The sequence below is a fragment of the Eptesicus fuscus genome, chromosome 12 (assembly GCF_027574615.1).
Source record: "Eptesicus fuscus isolate TK198812 chromosome 12, DD_ASM_mEF_20220401, whole genome shotgun sequence".
Lineage (NCBI taxonomy): Eukaryota > Metazoa > Chordata > Mammalia > Chiroptera > Vespertilionidae > Eptesicus > Eptesicus fuscus.
This window is the reverse complement of record NC_072484.1, coordinates 21,485,369-21,504,655: the sequence shown is the minus strand read 5'-3', so window position 1 is coordinate 21,504,655 and position 19,287 is coordinate 21,485,369. Positions and strand designations below refer to the sequence as shown.

Here is a 19,287-nt window from a genome sequence, read left to right as displayed (position 1 = left end):
CTATCTATGTGTCCCTCTCTCACTCTCTCTCCCTTTCTTTCTTTCTAAAAAAATCAATAAACACTCTGAAGAAGGAGGGAGAGGAGGAGGAGGAGGAGGAGGAGGAGGAGGAGGAGGAGGAGGAGGAGGAGGAGGAGGAGGAGGAGAGAGAGGAGGAAGAAGAAGAAGAAGAAGAAGAAGAAGAAGAAGAAGAAGAAGAAGAAGAAGAAGAAGAAGAAGAAGAAGAAGAAGAAGAAGAGAAGAAGAAGCCGCCTTGATTCAGGAGAACAATGCAAGTGGACTTGGAAGGACTTACCAGGCTTTAAATGATTAACACCATCCAACACACCATATCTCTGCAATGCCACTTGATAGAAGAGCACAGAGCTCCGGTGACCGCTGCATTGAGAGATTAAGAGTTAATAAGTAAACCAGAAGTGTTTGCGACTCCATCTGCCTCACAACACCCGTGTCCATAAAAAAGCCAAACTAGTGTTTTTATTCCTACCACCCCACCAGGCATTAGCCCACAAAAATGTTTTATCTCATTTTATAGGTGGAGAAAGTGAGACAGAAAGAGAAACAAATAAGACCTCTCTAAGGTCATATGGTAAAGGTAATGCAGCTATGATTAAAAAAAATTTTTTTAAAGCAAGCAAACAAAACAAAACAAAAAACACCAAACATTCTGTCCTCTGGACCTCTGTCTTACAGGAATTCTTGAGTTAGTACCTTTCATTATATCATTGGTTTTAACATTAGGTGGGTTCTGAATTTTTTTTGTTGCCATTTTTGTATTATGGTAAAATAGTCATCACATAAAATTTACCATTTTAACTATTTTAAAGTGTACAGTTCAGTGGCATTAAGTACATTCACATTGCTATGCAACCATTACCACCATCTATTGCCAAAACTCTTTCTGTCTCTAGCTCAAACTCTGTGCCCAGTAACCGGTAACTTCCTATTCTCTCTTCCTCCAGCTCCTGGCAATCACTTCTGAGTGTTATTTTACAGCAAAAAGAAATGTTGACTTTGAACTTGATTTACAACTAAAAAAAAACAAAAAACAAAAAAAACTCCCAAAAATGTAATTAGATGCCAGAGGGAAAGGTGGGGGATAGCCCTCCATTCAGAAGTGATTGTATGCAGGTAGAAGACTCTACGTGAGTGGTGTGTGTGTGTGTGTGTGTGTGTGTGTGTGTGTGTGTGTGTGTATGTCTTTAAAAGATTTCCTCCTCCCAGCCCGCCCCCTCGCAGTTTGCCACTGGGTTTTGCAGTCTCCTGATTTCCTCAGTCCACAAGAGGAGCCAACATGGGCAATCGCTTCTGTAGTTTCAGGAGCTAGTTTGCGGCAGGGGAAGCCCATTCTGAGTTGAGGAGTGGGAAGGTAACCCGTATGTTTTTAGTTTCAAACATCTGCCCCAAAGATACTGTTGCTCTTCTTCTGGAAAAGCCGGATTGGTAGGATTCCTCCAAAGGCTCAGCCCGACGTGCTGTATGCCATCCCCTCCCCAACTTCGACCCTGAAGCTTGCCAAGAACCCCCGGAGGAAAACCTGCTGGCTTCCATCCTTTGCCACAAATGGCCAATTCTGGAGGAGGCGCTGTCTGCAATGGGAATCTTCACAGTCACAAGAAACAGGACGGCTCACAGAATGGAAACTGCACCAAGAATGGCCTCGTGAAGAAAGTCCAGGTAAGAGGGGATCCCTGCCCGGCTTGGAATGGCCAGGACATGTGACTATTTCTTTGTAAGGCTGTTTGAAGCGGTCCTAACTGAAAGTCCCTCTTAGGAAGTGTTAGGTGTTTTGATTCTGCCCTTCAGCTAATTTCAAGTGCTTGGCTACTGAACAGCTTAGGTGTGGGGTAAGGAGGGAATGTCTTCTCTAGACAAGAGAGGACATACATAGTCCCAAGAGCTTTTTAAAGCCTGAAAATACAAACATACCTACTAGAATTTTATTTTCTCTCACACATTTCAGGGGCAGACTTGTGAAGGCTCAAACTTTCAGCTAAATTTCAGTCCATCAGGAAATCATGACAGGCTACATTCACCAGGCTTCATAAAACTTTTTTTTTTTAAACTGAGGTAGTGGAAGTAAACTAAAAGTCGCCGAGATTAGGTGGTGTGGATGGCATTTTCCCCTGTACACCAAAAATGCTCCCAGTCCACCACTCAGTACCTTTAGCCCAGCTTATTCTCCGGGTGAAAGATGAATTATTCATGGTATTTAGTGGGACATTGTCACAGCTTACAGTTTGATTTGGGGCCAGAGTCTTTCTTTGAAACTTGCCATCACAGCATTCCTTTGGAAGACACTAAAGAGAGTGTGGCTTATTGTTACATGCGGCACACGGAACCAAACAGCCTTTTGTTTTCCCATTTGAAACATATTTTGGCTCTTGCTGTAATACAATGTTTGATGGGGATGAACTGAAGAGGAGGCAGAGGAGGAGGAGAAGGAACTAGAGAAATATTGTCAGCTTATTCAAAGAGGGGGCTGGGCTCTGTGAGGTACTTGTAAAAAGGCAGTTCCCCACTTCCCACATGTTGCCCTGCCTCACTGCTCTGAGGAGGAGCAGGGATGAGCTCACCTTCCTCCGAAGCAAATTAGCATAGCCAGACAGGTAGCTTCACTGTTGGGAAATGAGAAGCTGGGCAGGGAACCTGTACAGTTCTTTATCACTCATCCATCCCCGGAGAACCAGCATCCACCCAGGGGAAAGGTCAGACTGTCGTAAGATCACAGGACAGGTTGGGCTTGCTGGGAGCCAGTCCACCACTCAGTACATTAAATCTGTGCGTCCAGTTGGAAGAGGTGAAGGGGTGATGGGGAAGGGAGGTACTCTGGAGCATGGCTGAATGTGAATATGCTGTGGTCCCCTCTTAACAAAAGGCATCACCCTAGCCTTAGAGGTGTCTTAATGAAAATCTCAGGCCTGGCCTCTCCCAGATGAGAACTAGTGCGAATCAATAGCATTGTTGGTAGCTGCTTCATGCCAGTTCCTTTTGCCTCATTTGATTCTCATAACAATACTGTTAGATGAATACTATTAGCCATGTCTGTATAGATGAGGAAATTGAGGCTCTGAGAACATAACTTCCTGAGATCACCTATCTATAAGAAAACTGGAGCATAAACTCCAAACCATCCGCCTTAGCCCAACTTCTTTTTTAAAAAAAAATTTAAATTCTTCATTGTTTAAAGTATTACATATGTCTCATTTTTCTCCCCTTAACCTCTCCCCTCCAACTTCTTTTTGGTTTCAGGACTCTATGGTAGTATGCACTTTCCACTAAAGGCCCCAAAACCCCTATTTTAAGGTTGACTTAAATACCAATAACATTTGAGAAAAGGAAAGGGATGATGCTTTCATTGTGACCACAAATATTCAAGAATACCATGCTCTAACTCCTAACACATTGGTCTCTAGTGAAAAACCTTGGGACGTAACCAAGAAAATAATAATTATGTATTGTATAATCTCTAACATGTAATGCATTCTTTATAAGTGCCAGGCATTCTAACTACTTTGCATTCATCATCTCACACATTCCTACAGGGTAGATACAATTACTATTGTAATCAGACCCATTTTAGAGGTGAGGAGACAAAGCTTTAGTAAGTTAACCAAAGTCATCAGCAGAAGCATCAAAACCAGTTTGGGAACCTGGTTTTCCCATTTCTAAAACCCAAGTTTGTATTTCTTTGCTGCTTCTCTAAATTCAAGATGTTAGTAGGAGTGAGATCCGTACCTACTTCCACAGAGAAGGGGCGAACTAAACTCAGCCCTAAAGGACAGAGAAAGTGTGAGTTAAAGGTATCGTGTTTTGCGTGCGTGTTTTTACTGTTGTTAATGAAAATTTGAGCTTATTAATGCAAATGACACAAAACTGTCACATACCAGAGCCTTCAATATGCAACATTGTCCATTCACAGACACACTGCATCCATGTACAGGCCTCCACCCATTCTTTAAGAAAACCAACTCCATGTAACCCCAAGTCATATGGATTTATACTGAGCCCCAGATGGAGCTCTCCAGTTAATCTGCCTTTCAGAAGCTTTCTTCCACAATATATGGTCACCCTGAATAGGCAGTTCACTTAGCGCGACATTTCCTGGTAATAGTGATATCTTAGATATGCAATGCAGTAGGTAAATGATACTTGCAAATGATTTGATATATTTTCCATTGAAAGGTAAAATCTATTTTACTCCCCTTCAATGTGTGTTGGACCTAATGTCTTACTTACTTGTCCTATGGAATGTGATAGAAGGCATTATCTGAGACTTCTGAGACTAAAGTTGAAAGAATCCTGTTAGTTTGAACCCAGTCCTCCTAAAACATTCACTCTTAAAACCTAGCAACCATGTTTGAAGGAAGCCCAAGTAGCCTGGAGGAGAAGCCCAAGTAGAGCGAAACCAAGTATCCTTGCTGTGCCACTAGCTGTGATGCAGCACCAATTTGTAAAGTGTATAAGTCAGCTATCTTATAAATGGATCCTCCAGCCTGGGATCTATCAGCTCCAATTGATACCTCATGGAATATATAGATAAGTTGTCCCTGCTGAGTCCTGCTCATATTACAGATTCCTGAGCAAATAAATGATTGCTGTTTTAAGTGTGGCGGTGGTTTGTTAAGCAACAATAAATAAATGAACATATGGGTATTCTTGTTTTTAAATATCTAGAAATTTCATTCTGCAATCTCATCATATCCATTTTATTTATTTATTTATTTATTTATTTATTTATTTATTTATTTATTTTCCTTTCCAATTTGTGTGCATTTTCGTTTGTTTGTTTTTTTGTTATGATGAAAAATATAACATACAATTTTCCATCTTTTTTCCCCATTATAGTTCACATTCAATATTATTCTGTATTAGTTTCAGATGCACAACATAGTGGTTAGACAATCATATACTTTACCAGTGGTCCCCCCAATATTTCAAGGAACCCCCCTGGTCCATACATAGCTATTACAATATTATTTTTTTTCCTCCATTGACCTCTCTCCAGCTACTCCCACCCCCAGCACATGCCCTCACCCCCCTAGTGACTGTGTCCATTGGTAATGCTTATATGCATGCATATAAGTCCTTTGGTTGATTTCTAACCCCCAAGCCCCCTCTTTCCCTCTGAGATTTGACTGTCAGTTCAATGATTCTCTGTCTCTGGATCTATTTTTATTCATTGGTTTATGTTGTTCACTATATTCCACAAATGAGTGAGATCATGTGGTTTTATCTTTCTCTGAATCATATCCATTTTTAGTGCTGGCATTTACATTTTGAGGATAGAGTTTGTTGTGGCCACTATTTGCTTTCAATTTATTTTGTGTTTTGGCATAAGGACTGTAAGATAAGTGTCTGACTGGTTTAGCCAAATACAATGAACTCAAATATCATTAATGCAAAAGTGCAATCATCTGAATGATGCCAAATCTGAAGTGTAATTATTCAACCTGTGGAAACCTGCAATTTATTACCTATGAATAAACAGCTAGCTCAGGAAAGTGTGTGTTAAGGTGAAGAAGTTTTCTTAATTAAAATACATGTGTTAATTATATTTAATATTTACCAATTATAAATTAATTTTATCTATTTACTAAAGTTTCTTTAAAAAACCTTTCTTGGAAACACTGTTAGAGGTGGATTGATGTCAACCTAAATACTTGCAAGGAATTTACTACATTTATTTTGAAATACACTGAATTTAATATTTCTACTAAATGTTGTCACCTTTGTCCCAATTTGTCTGAACTAATATAGTTTTACTATAATTCTAAAATATCCAACCTGTAAATTAATGTGAGAAGGAGCTGCTGCCACCCTATTAGAAACCAAGATATTGGCCAGATAATTCACAATTTAGGTGAAACATTTGGGGGTGGGGGGAAATAAACAAAACACTATAAGCATAACTCAGATTAGTATTAAAAATAGTTCTATTTTATCCATCCATCACAGTACCATCTGAATCCTGCTCCACTCATTAATTTTGTCACATTGAAGACGATTTGATTACAGCAGAGACTGAGGGTGTCAGGGTCTGGTATGGAACAGTAGGAAGTGGTAAGAATGTATTTACCTAACAAAGCTCTTTGTCTCCAAGAAGCAGAACAAGTCCTATGTTGACAGATCTTAGGATTTTCAAAAGAAGTTGGGAATCCAAATGAGATGGGAGGCAGAGAGAATCTCCTCATTTTTAAATAGTGGCATCTAACCTTTAAAAATTCAAATAGTATAGATTTTAAGGAAATATTGCTTCCAGCCACAAATCTGTAATCTCTGAACTATAGGTAAATAGGGTGAGAAAAATAAGAGGTCATAAGTAGAGTGCTATTTTCTTGTACACATTTAAGAAGAATGGTTCAAGGAATTTGACTCCTCTTAATTTAGATTTACTTCATACTTTAAAAAACAATCTATAATAATAAAAGTATAATATGCAAATCGACCCAACAGCTGAACAACGGAATGACCATGTGGCCAACCATCCAGACGACCATGCTATAACACCTGCTGGCGCCAGGCCGCTAAGGCAGGTGCAATGCGATTGGTTGGGGGCCTGGCCATCGCCCCATGATCGCCCTGAAGAGAGAGGCCCAGACCACCTGCCAGTGGGACGATAGATCAATCGGGGGGCTCCACTATTGCCCCAAAGAGGGAGGCCCAGGCTTCCCCATGGGGGTACTGTGGTGGGTGGGCAGGGACTACCTCTTTGGGGCTAACCATTGTGGAGTCCTGATTGGGTGGACGGGGCCTACCTCTTTGGGATGATCGATTGTGGGTCTCCCGGACTGTGAGAGGGCATGGGCCAGGCTGAGGGACCCCTCCTTCCCCGAGTGCACAAATTTCATGGACTGGGCCTCTAGTAGATACTATAGAAATATAAGTTCATTTCCCTGAGTTGTTATATTAACCCTTGATTCTGGAATGTGCAAGTTTGAGGAACAATTATAACAGACTTCATACACTAGATTTCCCTGACTAGTCCTGATTTTAAATATTAGGTACCAAAGTGTTCATCAAAATGTCATAGACTTCACAGGAAGTGACACAGAAATCTTTTGTTAGACAATGCATCATAACACTTGGTCACCACTGTTGTTCTCTAGATATGGTGTGACTGGGCCTTCAAAGTTGCCCAAGAAAAAGGCTGTGTGCAAATCATAATTATTCTGTTAAGTACAAGTTATACTTGATTGTTCTTTCTCTGCCATGTGGGCCTTACCCATTTGAAGTCAAGGATCCTTTGAGAAGCTGATAGATAGTTTTTATAGAAAAATGAATGGGTTCATAATCATAAAATTTTTCATGTAGAGTTCATATATTCCCTGAGTTTCTCAGATACCCTGGTTAAGAGCCTCAGCTGTGGAATGCCTTTATTAATTAAGCTACATCTGCTCTCACAACCTAACTAGAAAAACCAGCAAGTCAACCTCTCCAGAGGAGATGGGAAGGTATTCATAAATTGATTTACCAAGGAGAGAAAACCACACAAAACCCAAAGTGACTCAAGCAATATACACAATAAGTGTCATTCATTTATTTAAAAATTTATATTAGAATTTTGCATTCTACTCTATAATACATTTATATTTTTTTCTTATAAAATTATTTTTATGTCCTCCCTTAAAACCCTTGAGTGAAAATGAACTCCCAAAAAGATATTTCTTTCCTGGTGACTTTTCATACCTCAGAACCACTCAGGATTTCCCAGGGAACCACTTAAGGAAAAATGATATTAGGAAGAACCACTCACTTTGAATTCATATAGAACTAGGTTTGAGACCCAGCTCTGCCCCTTACTAGCTGTGTCACATTGGACAGGTAACCTTATGTCTCTGATCCATATCTAACAAGGCAATGATGAATATGAAATGAGACAGCATATGTAAGGCTCCTAATAACTATCAAGTATAGAGTAGATATTTAATAAATGATAACTGTTATCTATTAAGATTAATCTGGAGCCATCTCTTTCTCCACTATTATAATAGCATACAGTACAATGCCTGGCATATAATACGTGCTCAATAAATTATTGTCTTAAACCCTCGACTCTTCTCATTCAATGATAGTTTCTCAGCTCTCATTTTATTTGACCTGTCAGCGGAATTTGACACAGGTAATCACTCCTTTTTTCTTAAAGCACTTTCTTCTCTTTGATTTCAGAATATGACACTTCTATATTACTAGCTGTTCCGTCACAGTTTTGATTTCTGGTAACTTCTCATCTCCTTGACTTTTAAATAGTAGAGTGACCCAAAGCTTAGTCATTGTACCTTTTTTCTTTGCTAACTGCATATCTACCATGATCATCTGATCTTGTCTCATCTCTCCATGTATATGTGACATCTCCAACTTTACATGTCCAACTTTATAGCTCCTGATAACTACTCCCTCTCTCTGTTCCCAAATCTTATTCCCTTACAGTTTGCCCCATCTCAGTAAATGACAACTCTATCCTTTCATAGGCTCAAACCAAAAACTTGAGCATCACTCATGAATTTATCTTTCATTCTACATTTAGTCAGAAAATTCATGATCCTACCTTCACATTGTATCCAGAATCTGACTATTACTCACCTTCCCCACAGTAACCACTCTATTCTCACCCACCATGCTCTCTCACCTGGATTGCTGCAGGAACTTCATCTCGTCTTCATCTGCCCCAGTTATATATTGCTGCATCACAAACCATCCCAACACACCGTGGCATTGAACAAACAAACATTTAATTATGCTCATGGATTCTGCTGGTCAGAAGTTCAGAAAGAGACACAGTGGGGAATGCTTCTCCCTGTTCCCATGATATCTGAAGCCCCAGCTAGGATGGCTCAGTGGCCTGAGTCTGGAACAGCTGGGTCAGGAAGTTCTGCCTCCAAGGTGGCTTCCTCACTCCCATGCCTGCCATCCAGACTGAGATGGCTGAAGAACAGAACAAGCTGGAACTGTGAACTAAATTTCCACCTGAGTCCTCTCTAGCAGGGAAGACTTGAAGAGAGTTTTCTAGTAAATAAAGTCCCATGGCCTTTTATAACCTGGCCTCAGAGGATAGCTTCACTGTCACCCTGCTTTATAGGTTGAAGCTGTCAAAAACAATCCCACCAGATTCAAGGGGAATAGTGGGAAGAGTTTCAAAGAATTTATGAACATACTAGAGGCCTGGTGCATGAAATTCATGCATGGGGGGGCAGTCCTTCAACCTGGCCTGCCAGATAGGGCCTAAACTGGCAGTCAGACATCCCTCTCACAATCCGAGACCGCTGGCTCCTAACCACTCTCCTGCTTGCTTGCCTGATTGCCCCTTAACTGCTCCCCTGCTGGCCTGATGGATGCCTAACTGCTCCCCTGCCAGCCTGATCACCCCCACTGCCCTCCCCTTGCCAGCCTGATTGCCCACAACTGCTCTCCCCTACCACGACCCGACTCCTCTGCTGGGACCCAACTCCTCTGCACAAGGTGGCAGAGATGCCGAGACCGGCCTCCTCCATGCTGCACAGAGCTGCGGGACCCCCAGGCCTCACCACGTGGAGTGGTTGCTGGGCCCCACCTCTGCTGTGCATGCAGCCATCTTTTGGCAGCCATCTCGTGATGACATTGCACGAGGGTGTCACACGAGGGCGTGACACCTAGGTTTTTACTATATAGGATTTTTAAAAAAATATATTTTATTAATTTTTTTACAGAGAGGAAGGGAGAGAGAGTTAGAAACATTGATGAGAGAGAAACATCAATCAGCTGCCTCCTGCACAACCCCTACTGGGATGTGCCCGCAACCAAGTTACATGCCCTTGACCAGAATCAAACCTGGGACCCTTGAATCTGCAGGCTGATGCTCTATCCACTGAGCCAAACTGGTTAGGGAACTATATAGGATTTTAAAACCACCATATCATTTTTCTATCCCTGTCCACCCCTCTACCATCACCACCAGCAAGACTGCAAGACTGGTCTCAACACAACAGCCAAAATGTTCTTGTGAAATTAAATCAAGATGTCACTCTTCTGTCCCAATCCTTCCCCTGGTTTCCATTTCACTCAGAACAACTGCCAAAACCCTCACAATGGCCATAAGGCCCCCTGGCTTGGTCCTCCCTGATATATTGCTTTTTCTTTTTCCCAATGCTCAATGGATTCCAGCCACAGAAATGCAAGCAGCCATGCATCAGTCCACCTGGGACATTAGCACTTTCTCTCCCATTTGTGCTTCCCAGATATCCAGGTGCCTGTGCCCTTCCTCCCTTCAAGTCCTGATTCAAATGTTATCTTCTCTGTAAGAGGTCATCTTGAACTTATCTAACACAGCAAACCTCCTCTCTTCTTGCCTCTCTTTCATGCTCATTTTCTTTAGTACTTAACACCACACACACACACACACACACACACACACACACACACACACACACACTTATTTCCTATCTGTTGTCTGTCTAGCATGTGAGCCCCACATTGTCAGGGATTTCTATCTTATCCACTACTGAATCCCTAGCACCCAGACCAGATCCTGTATATAGTCCGTGCTGAATACTATTTGTGGAATGAATAAAGACCATCTGTTTTTATTAATCTATTAGGGGCCCAGTGCACAAATTCGTGCACCTTGAAAGGAACTGTGGGCTGTGAGGCTGTGGTAGGCATAGAGGTGGGTCTCAGCCCATCCTCCGTGCCCCCACCCAGCCCCTCCCGCCATGGCCTCCAGTCCTCTGTCTGCCAGCAGCCCTGCTCCTGTTGCCACATCCACACGCTGACAACACAGGCCCCACTCACACCTGCTGACAGTGGCGCAGAGCAATTGGGGCCGGCATCAGCAGCAGGTGCAAGCTGTGGCTCCTGTCCCGATTGCCCCTCAGGAGCAGGGGAATATGGAGAAGCCCTCAGGAGTGATCAGGACCGGCAGCCGCCACTCATACCCACTGATGGCACTGAGTGATCAGGATGGGCACTGGACACTGGCAACAGGTGCGAGTGGTGGCTCTGGCACCTGCAGCAGGTGCAAGCACCAGGTAGAACTGTGGTGCATAGGAGCAAAGAATTTTCAGTAACCACCAGAGGCTCGCCCCGATGACAGCAATCAGCCCCCTGCCTTGGTCTGGTGCCCCCACTCACCTGCTCCACCATCCCACCATGTCCAATGCCCGCCATGTTCCGCACACGCCCCCTGGTGGTCAGCACATGTCATAGGGACTGGTTGTTTGGCTGATCTGCCATTTGGTCTATTTGCATATTAGCCTTTTATTATATAGGATTGCTTGTAAGAACTTCCATTTGTTTTGTTTTGTTTGCTATTCAAATTGCTATTTGCAATCCACAAGCCTAGTTCTTTAAAAACTAAAAAGGGTAGGGGCAGAAAGGGGTCCTAATATATGGTGACAGGAGAAGATTTAACTTTGGGTGGTGCAATGTACAGATCTTGTAACATAGAAACCCACACCTGAATTCTATATGATCATGTTGACCAAAGTCACACCAATAAATTTAATTTTAAAAAAGACTAAAAAGGCCCCACTCATGATACACAAGCTTCTTTGTAGACTTCAAAGAGTATAACTTTTTATAAATTAATTCACAGATTCCCTTACCTTTGTTGGAGAACATTAACTGCCCTCTTTTTAAAAATCATTAAAGCACTGGATTATTTTGTGTGATCAAACAGCTACATGCTTTTTTCTTTCTGACTTAATTTAGCATAATGCCCTCTAGGTCCATCCATGTTTTTGCAAATGACAGTATTTAATTATATTTTATGAACAAGTAATATTTCCTTGTATATGTTACCACATCTTCTTCATCCATGCATCTATCAATAGAAACCTAATTTGCTGCCATATCTTGTCCATGGTAAATAATGCTAGAATGAACATAGGAGTGCATATATATTTTTGAATTAGTGTTTTGTTTCCTTGGGATAAATACCCAGAAGTGGAATTGCTGGGTCATATGGTAGTTCTATTTTTAATTTTTGTAAAACCTCAATACTGTTTTACATAGTGACTGCACTAATTTATAATCCAACAAACAGTGCACAATTTATGTTGATATCCAAATATTATGTATACTCCAGGTCTGGGGTCAGGGAACATGCTTTAAGCAAGTGAACCTTTTTGAAGGAAATAAAAATAGAAATTAAATATTATTGATAAATCCTGATGATTCTGTTGCCTCTTAGCAGGAGATAAAATATGCCTGGATTAGAGAGAAAATGACTAATACCTCAGTATATAAGCCTGTCATCTGGTTTTAATAAAATAATATATTCTCAGGGTTGAATGTTCAAGAAAAGTCAGTACAATCTGTTTTTCCACCAATGACTCTATATATGAGTTAATTTTTTTGTTGTTAATCCTCACCTGAGAATATTTTTTCCATTGATTTTTAGAGAGAGGAGGGAGAGGGAGAGAGAGGGAGAGAGAGAGATAGAGAGAAAAATATGGATGTGAGAGAGACACATGGATTGGTTGTCTCCTGCACGTGCCCTGACTCGGGATGGGAATCAAACCCACAACCCAGGTACTAGTACATGTCCTTGACTGGGAATTGAACCCTTCAGTGCGCTGATCTAGTCTCTAACCACCCGGCCACACAGGCCAGTGCTATGAGGGGGTTTTTTAAATTTCATTTAACAAACCTTTTCATCACACTACATATTAAGAACTTTATAAATACCAACTTTTTGATTTTTACAACATCCTTATGTGTTTGATACTGTTACTATCTTCATTTTTTTTACATGAGGCATACAAAAGTTAGATAAATTTGTTTAATATTTAAACTTTTAGTTAGTACAGCAGACTGGTCCCAGAGCCTGTGTCTTTATTACTAAAAAAACAAAAAACAAAACAAAACAAAAAAAACAAGTATCTCCTCAAACATCTTATTGTGAATGTTTGCAAACTTACAGAAGAATTAAAAGAGTTCTAAATGAGTACTCATATACCTACCACCTAAATTCTATATTTTATTATGTTTGTTTTATCTCATGTCTATCTATCTATCCCTTTCTCCATTTATCAATTCATAGAATGTATGCATTTCAAAGAAAGTTGTAGAATCAATACACTTTACTCTTAAACTTTTCCATATGCATATCATTAACTAGACTTCAATTTTTGTTTAAATTTTTTTTTCTTCTTTTGAGGTAAAATTTACATCTAATGAAATGCACAAATCTGAAGTATACCATTCAATGAATTTTTACCTACACTACCTTTTGATTGTTCTTATTAGGAAGCACTTCATAATATAGTTTTGATTTCAGGAAGATATTATTAAACTGTTCACTTAACATTGGAGAGTTTAATTTCTGGACAAAAGAACTGAATACTATGTAAATTAACATCAAGTGAGGTAAAGGAATGACTCAAGGGAAGGCTAACTCACTAGAGTTTTCCTGTTGTACACATTTAATTCCAAAAGATCAAGAGCTATTTTCCTTTTTGGTCTTTAGTGTAATCCAGCTAGCAGTAAGGGAACTTGGTTTAGAAGTCCTTACAACTCCACTCTATCCCATCTTCTTACACATGGAGAAATAAGGCTCAGCAAAGCTAAGTGACTACGTTCAAAGTCACACCACTGGGATACTCCCTTAGTCTCTTGTTACCCAGACCAAGGCCCTTTCTGAGAAGTTGAAGTTTTTTGGAAACCTCCAAGCCCTTAAAGCAAACAGCCAGGGACCACATACTGAAGACTCAGCATGGTATCTGCTGTTGCAAATTCTTTAGTCTCAATTTCAAAATTGATATCACAAAATTGCATTTGTTTCATGTAAGATCTAAAGGCATCGTCTTTTTTATTTCCCAAAATAAAAGTCATGTACAGAGCTTCCTTTTTTTTTGTATATCTTAGGACAACTTGTCAGAGAAATTAATAGGCAATGAGACTCAAATAGGTGCCATCACTTTTCCAAGATCTCAAAATGGCCAATCCAGGGCAAGACACACCTCTGTCCACCGCCAGTTTCTAGCACCTTCACACAACACTCCCTTTCACATTATAGAACTAAAAACAAATAAAGGAGCCCTTGGCACTACCATGTTTTGCCAACACTTGCAAATAACTTGGGACACCTGGGTAAAACCAACAACTGATGTACCTCATGAATTGGTTTGTTAGTTTATGCAAAAGGGACTGGCATTTTCCGTAAGGGGCCATGTGTCCCATGGTCAGTTCTTAGAAAAACTACTGAATCAGGTATCTGTAGACAGAAACAATAGAAGTACTACACATGTTGACCTGAGAAAATGATTCAAAGACTGAAATGAATAGATCACAAACATCAGAGTTTTTTTTTGTTAAATGTAGTATCAATCATTATACCAATCAAATGACTCAAGTCTTGTACCCCTATTACTTAGGGGTCAGAAACTATAATGGCTTAAAAGAATGCTTGGATCCTCTAAGCTGGTTGATTCAGAAGTATAGATAAAAACTAGTCAAGATTAGTCTTGCTCTGGGAGAAGTTATTTTTTTTTCTTCATTATGTGCCACATGATAAGAAAAATTAATCTGCTAATTATAAATATGACTATGAATATTTTCAGATTTTTTTGGAAGCAAAGAAATAAAATGTTATGTGACTAGGTTGTTTGGAGACAGGATGCTTGGTTTTCCAAGGAGCAAAAGCTTCTTATAGAAAATAAAATGATGCTCTATCTTCCATGAAAACAATAAATTTCAGCAATTTGTATACATTCAGGTAAACATTATTTCTTTATGGACACATTCTGTTTTGAAAGGAAAGCAAAAGATAAACCAGATTATAGGCTCTTTGGCTGCTCATAACATACATAAAGGTATGTGCTTTTACAGGGTGGCAGGCAGGGAGGACTAAGGAGAGAAGCAAGAATAGTTATGTGCAGCCTGGCTCAGTGGTTGAGCGTCGACCTATGAACCAGAAGGTCATGGTTCATTCCTGATTAGGGCATATGCACAGATTGTGGGCTCTATCCCCAGTGTGGGGCGTGCAGGAGGCACCCGATCAATAATTCTTCCTCATCATTGATGTTTCTATCTCTCTCTCTTCTTTGAAGTCAATACAAATAGATTAAAAAAAAAAAAGAATAGGTATGTACAAAATCCTAATAAACACAAAGAAGGAACAACAACCAAATCCTTAGCCAGTTTCTCTCTTTCTGAGTAGAAAAACTTTCTGTTTCTTTGTGTTGTTGAATGGCAGGCACTGTTTGGTCTAGCTTCAGGGAGTAGGAAGTTTTGGGTGGGGTTCAGGATCATTGAAGTGCAAAAAGAGTTTCAATTTGACTTTATGAGAAAAATGATTGTTTGCAATCCAAGTTTAATCCACTGAGATCAGCCAAGTGACACTCAGAACCACACTTTGTGGGCTTCCAGGAACCCCACCCTTGTTATAACTCACCTATGAGTCATTAGCTGTATTGTCAAAACATGCCTCTGATGTTGTTTCATTTTCTTGCAGTTTAGGAGGCTCTTTCCTTGTGATTTTTGGTTGTAGATTCAAAATTTCAAAATCAGCTGAACACATTAGCTTCGTCAAATCTTCTTCTACAATGGATATAGTAGAGACTTTAAAATCACCAACTACACAACCATGAATCACTGTAAAACATTGAGTGAGGGTGCTCCTGAAGACACAGTCTCCACACAACCTTGCAAAGGCCCTTTGAAAACACATATCTGATCAGAATTTTAAACCACCATTGGCTTAAAACTCATCAGTGGCTTCCCTTATTAGGATCAGGGCTGCAATCCAAAACTTGGCTTATAAACTCTGTAAAACCTCCTATCCTATTTAATTATTCATCAAGAATGTACTAGTAGTAGTCGATAGCTACTTCATATCAGATGTCATTCTAGGTACTAGAGTACTAGCAATGGACAACATGAAGGGAGTCCCTTCCTGGAACTGACATTCAGCCACGCCTGTCCCCTCACTATCCCTAACACACACATACCCCATCCCTTTCCCGCAGGTCCTCAGGCTATTTCTGCTGCTGGGAACAATGTGCCTGGTAAACTCCTAAGATTATTCCAATCTCATTTTAACTACTGTACCATCTTCTTTAGGGAAGCCTTTTGTCTTTTCCTGAATTAGGTCAGATCTCTGTGCTATCCACTTCACAGCACCTTTACTTGTGCATCACTTTCTTTTTTGTAAGTATTTGTTTGCATCTGTATTTCCATTTAGACCAGGGTTTGGCAAACTTTATCTGTAAAGGAGCAGATAGTAAATATTTTTAGCCCTGTGGGCTATGCAACCTCTGTCACAATTATTTAACTCGGCCATTATAGTGTGAAAGCAGCCATACACAATATATAAACAAAAGGACGCATCTGTGTTCCAATAAAACTTTATTTACAAAAGTAGGTGGTGAGCAAGATCTGGCCTGTGCACCACAATTTGCTGACCTAAGTCAACAGAACCTCCTATGGTGATGAAAATGCTATATCTGTCCCAGTAATATAGCCATCAGCCTTATATGGTTATTAAACAGTTAAAATATAGCTAGTGCAATTGAGGATCTAAATCTTTACATTCACTTAATTTCAATTATTTAAGTTTAAAGATAAAGGCCATGTGTGGCTAGTGATTACTGTATTGAATAGCGTACATATAGCTCATGATTGTCATGAGGACAGGAGCTGTGTCCCTCTTAGTCACCACTGTGTCAGCTGGACCTAGCACAGCCACTGGCACGGAGTAAGTGTTCAAGATGTGTTTGTTGTATGAATGAACAAATGTATACATATGGAATGACTTACCAAGCTTCTTGTTTGTTTTTTTACCACTGTGATCCACTTGATTAGGTATTGCCACTGGATACTTCTTGCTGTTTAGTCCCAAAATGTTATATTTTTGCATACACATTTTATCTCCCCATTATCCTGTGAACTCCATGAGGATGGGAGCTACAAGAGAGACTACCCGAATGCTCCTTCCAGGGCCCAGCACAGGTCCATGCACATGGTAGTCAGCCTTCCCATGAAGTGTTTGCCTCCACCAATACCCACCTGGAAAGGAGAAAGATTCAGCCCCTGGCTATTTGATTTCTGAAATATGTTCCAATCTGTCGTGTTTCAGAGACCTAACTTCAAGCCTTCCTGCTTTAGCTGTGGTGCTGTGGAGTTGAGAAATTCAACTTAGTCCTGCCTTTTCCCGCTTTATAATCTTGGGGAAGTTGCTTAATGCCCTATGTCTCTTTTATTAAGTGAAGGTAATTCTAATTCTATTACAGCTATTCACCACCTACCTCTTAGGAATATTACCTAAATAAATAAGATCATGGCCACAAAAGCTTTGAGCACCTCGGAGATAAGCACTGTTTTCACAGGCCACATTATAACTGATCAGGGAGATAGTAGGTGGTAGTTATTCTCAGTGATATTAAACCCCTGGTGCATTGTTTTCTCTCATTTATCAGGATAACTTAATAAAAGCTCTGTGATCCTCATGTGAGTCAGCTGATTGCAAATAAGATCAGAATAATGCAATCGCTGCAGGGTGGTGAGTCAGCCACTTTGTTCCAGAGTTAAATTATGTCTAATTGACTTTAGAGCCTCCACCCTCATTGTCAACCCTGGTAGAATCTGAGGATCCTACAAATCTTTCCATTCTGCATTTCTCCAGCAGTTCTGGTAAGGGGGCATCCCAAAAAAGGCACACTGTTCTTTCACCGCCATCTGAAACAGAAAGTCTGGCTTACCCTGCCACAGAGGGCCTGTTTCATTACAGTGGGCTTTATACATCTCATCTCCAAGTAGGTAACACATGAGGTCCAGCCAGAGGTCCCTGTAAGGTTCCGTTGCTCTTGTTTTATCCCACTAACAAGTGCCTATGTTGGTCCTTCTGGCCTAGAAGGTCCTCACCTCCTCTCCCAACCTTTCCCAATTTTGGGGTTTCTCTCTCTCTCATTCGTTGGTTCATTCATTCATTTCTACAGCAGATAGTCCTTGGCACTCTGCTGGGGACTCTGTTTAGACCCCTTCAAGCAAATTTGCCCTTTCTGTGAATCCTTCACTTCTCAGGGTGGGTGTGTCCTGTGGAAGCCTATGACTCTCTTCGTGGGCTGTTCTGACTTACTAGTTAATTTGTCAGGTGGTGAAGAGAAAAGCCAAGACAGTTGGAAACTAACTTAACCTCTCCGGAACTGAACTTGCTTACTGGTAGAAAGAGTTGGAGCAGCTGATATATAAAGAACAAGTCCCCCCTTGCCCTACCTAATTGGTTTGGCTCAGTGGATAGAGTGTCGGCCTGCGGACTGAAAGGTCCCAAGTTCGATTCCAGTCACGGGCATGTACCTTGGTTGTGGGCACATCCCCAGTGGGAGGTGTGCAGGAGGCAGCTGATCGATGTTTCTCTCTCATCGATGTTCCTGACTCTCTGTCCCTCTCTTTTCCTCTCTGTAAAAAATCAATAAAGTATATATATTTTAAAAAAAGAACAAGTCCCCCTACAGTTCCATGTTTCTCTCTCTTGCTTGCTCTCTCACTTTCTTGCTTTCTCTCTTTCTCTCTGACTTATGTGGTCACTAAAACTTAAATCTTGTAGTATGCTTTTTTCCCATTGGCACTGCCTAACATGCAAAGATGCTCAGTAATTCAAGAATTTAACCTTTGATTTAGTTAATTTTCTGGCATAAGTTTCCCCAGATATAAATTTGAATTTTGGTCAGTCCAGACATGTCCTGATTCATTGCCTTGGGAAGGTAACATGGTTCCCAGATTCCTTTCAAATGCATCTAAGTGAGGGTTAGAAATAAAAGTATTTTAACAAAATTCCTATAATATGTATTCATTAAAGTAATACTAGATGTCATAATAAAAAAGGCACCAAATAGAAGTTTATTTCTCACTCATACTAAGTCTAATTGGCAGTGATAGGAAGTTGAAGGGGGAGGTGCTCCACACAGTTACTCAGGGAACTAGACTAACAGAAGCTCTGCAATCCTTCATATGTGGCTTCCAAGGTCACCCTGGCCATGAACATTCAGATGGCAACAGGGGAAAGAGAGAAAGTGATGGATCATGAGAGAGGCTTTTATGGGCCAGGCATGGACATGGCACATTTCTCTTCTACCCCTTTCACATTGGTAGAACTCAGTAACTTGACCACATCTGTCTGCTAGGTTTATGGGAAATGTAGTCCATCTGAGAGAAAGAGGGAAGGAAAATGGGTTTGAAGAACAGCCAGTCTTTGCCACACTGGACAACAGGGTTTAAAATATTTGAAATATTTGAAAGGTCTGTGTGAGAGATAATGAAAGCTATTATTTCTGCAAGTGATCCTTTATTTTCTGTCCTTTTATCAAATGACTT

At 40.5% G+C, this 19,287-nt stretch overlaps 1 protein-coding gene across 1 annotated transcript in view; it reads left to right on the top strand.

Moving 5' to 3' along the window:
• Positions 1-1,299: 1,299 nt before the first annotated feature.
• The window catches only part of SPTLC3 (serine palmitoyltransferase long chain base subunit 3), a 131,270-nt gene continuing 113,282 nt past the window's right edge, over positions 1,300-19,287 (top strand). The window contains exon 1 of the mRNA XM_054723873.1: positions 1,300-1,677. Coding sequence (XP_054579848.1) covers positions 1,564-1,677 — 114 coding nt within the window. The 5' untranslated portion in view covers positions 1,300-1,563. The remainder of the gene's footprint in view (positions 1,678-19,287) is intronic.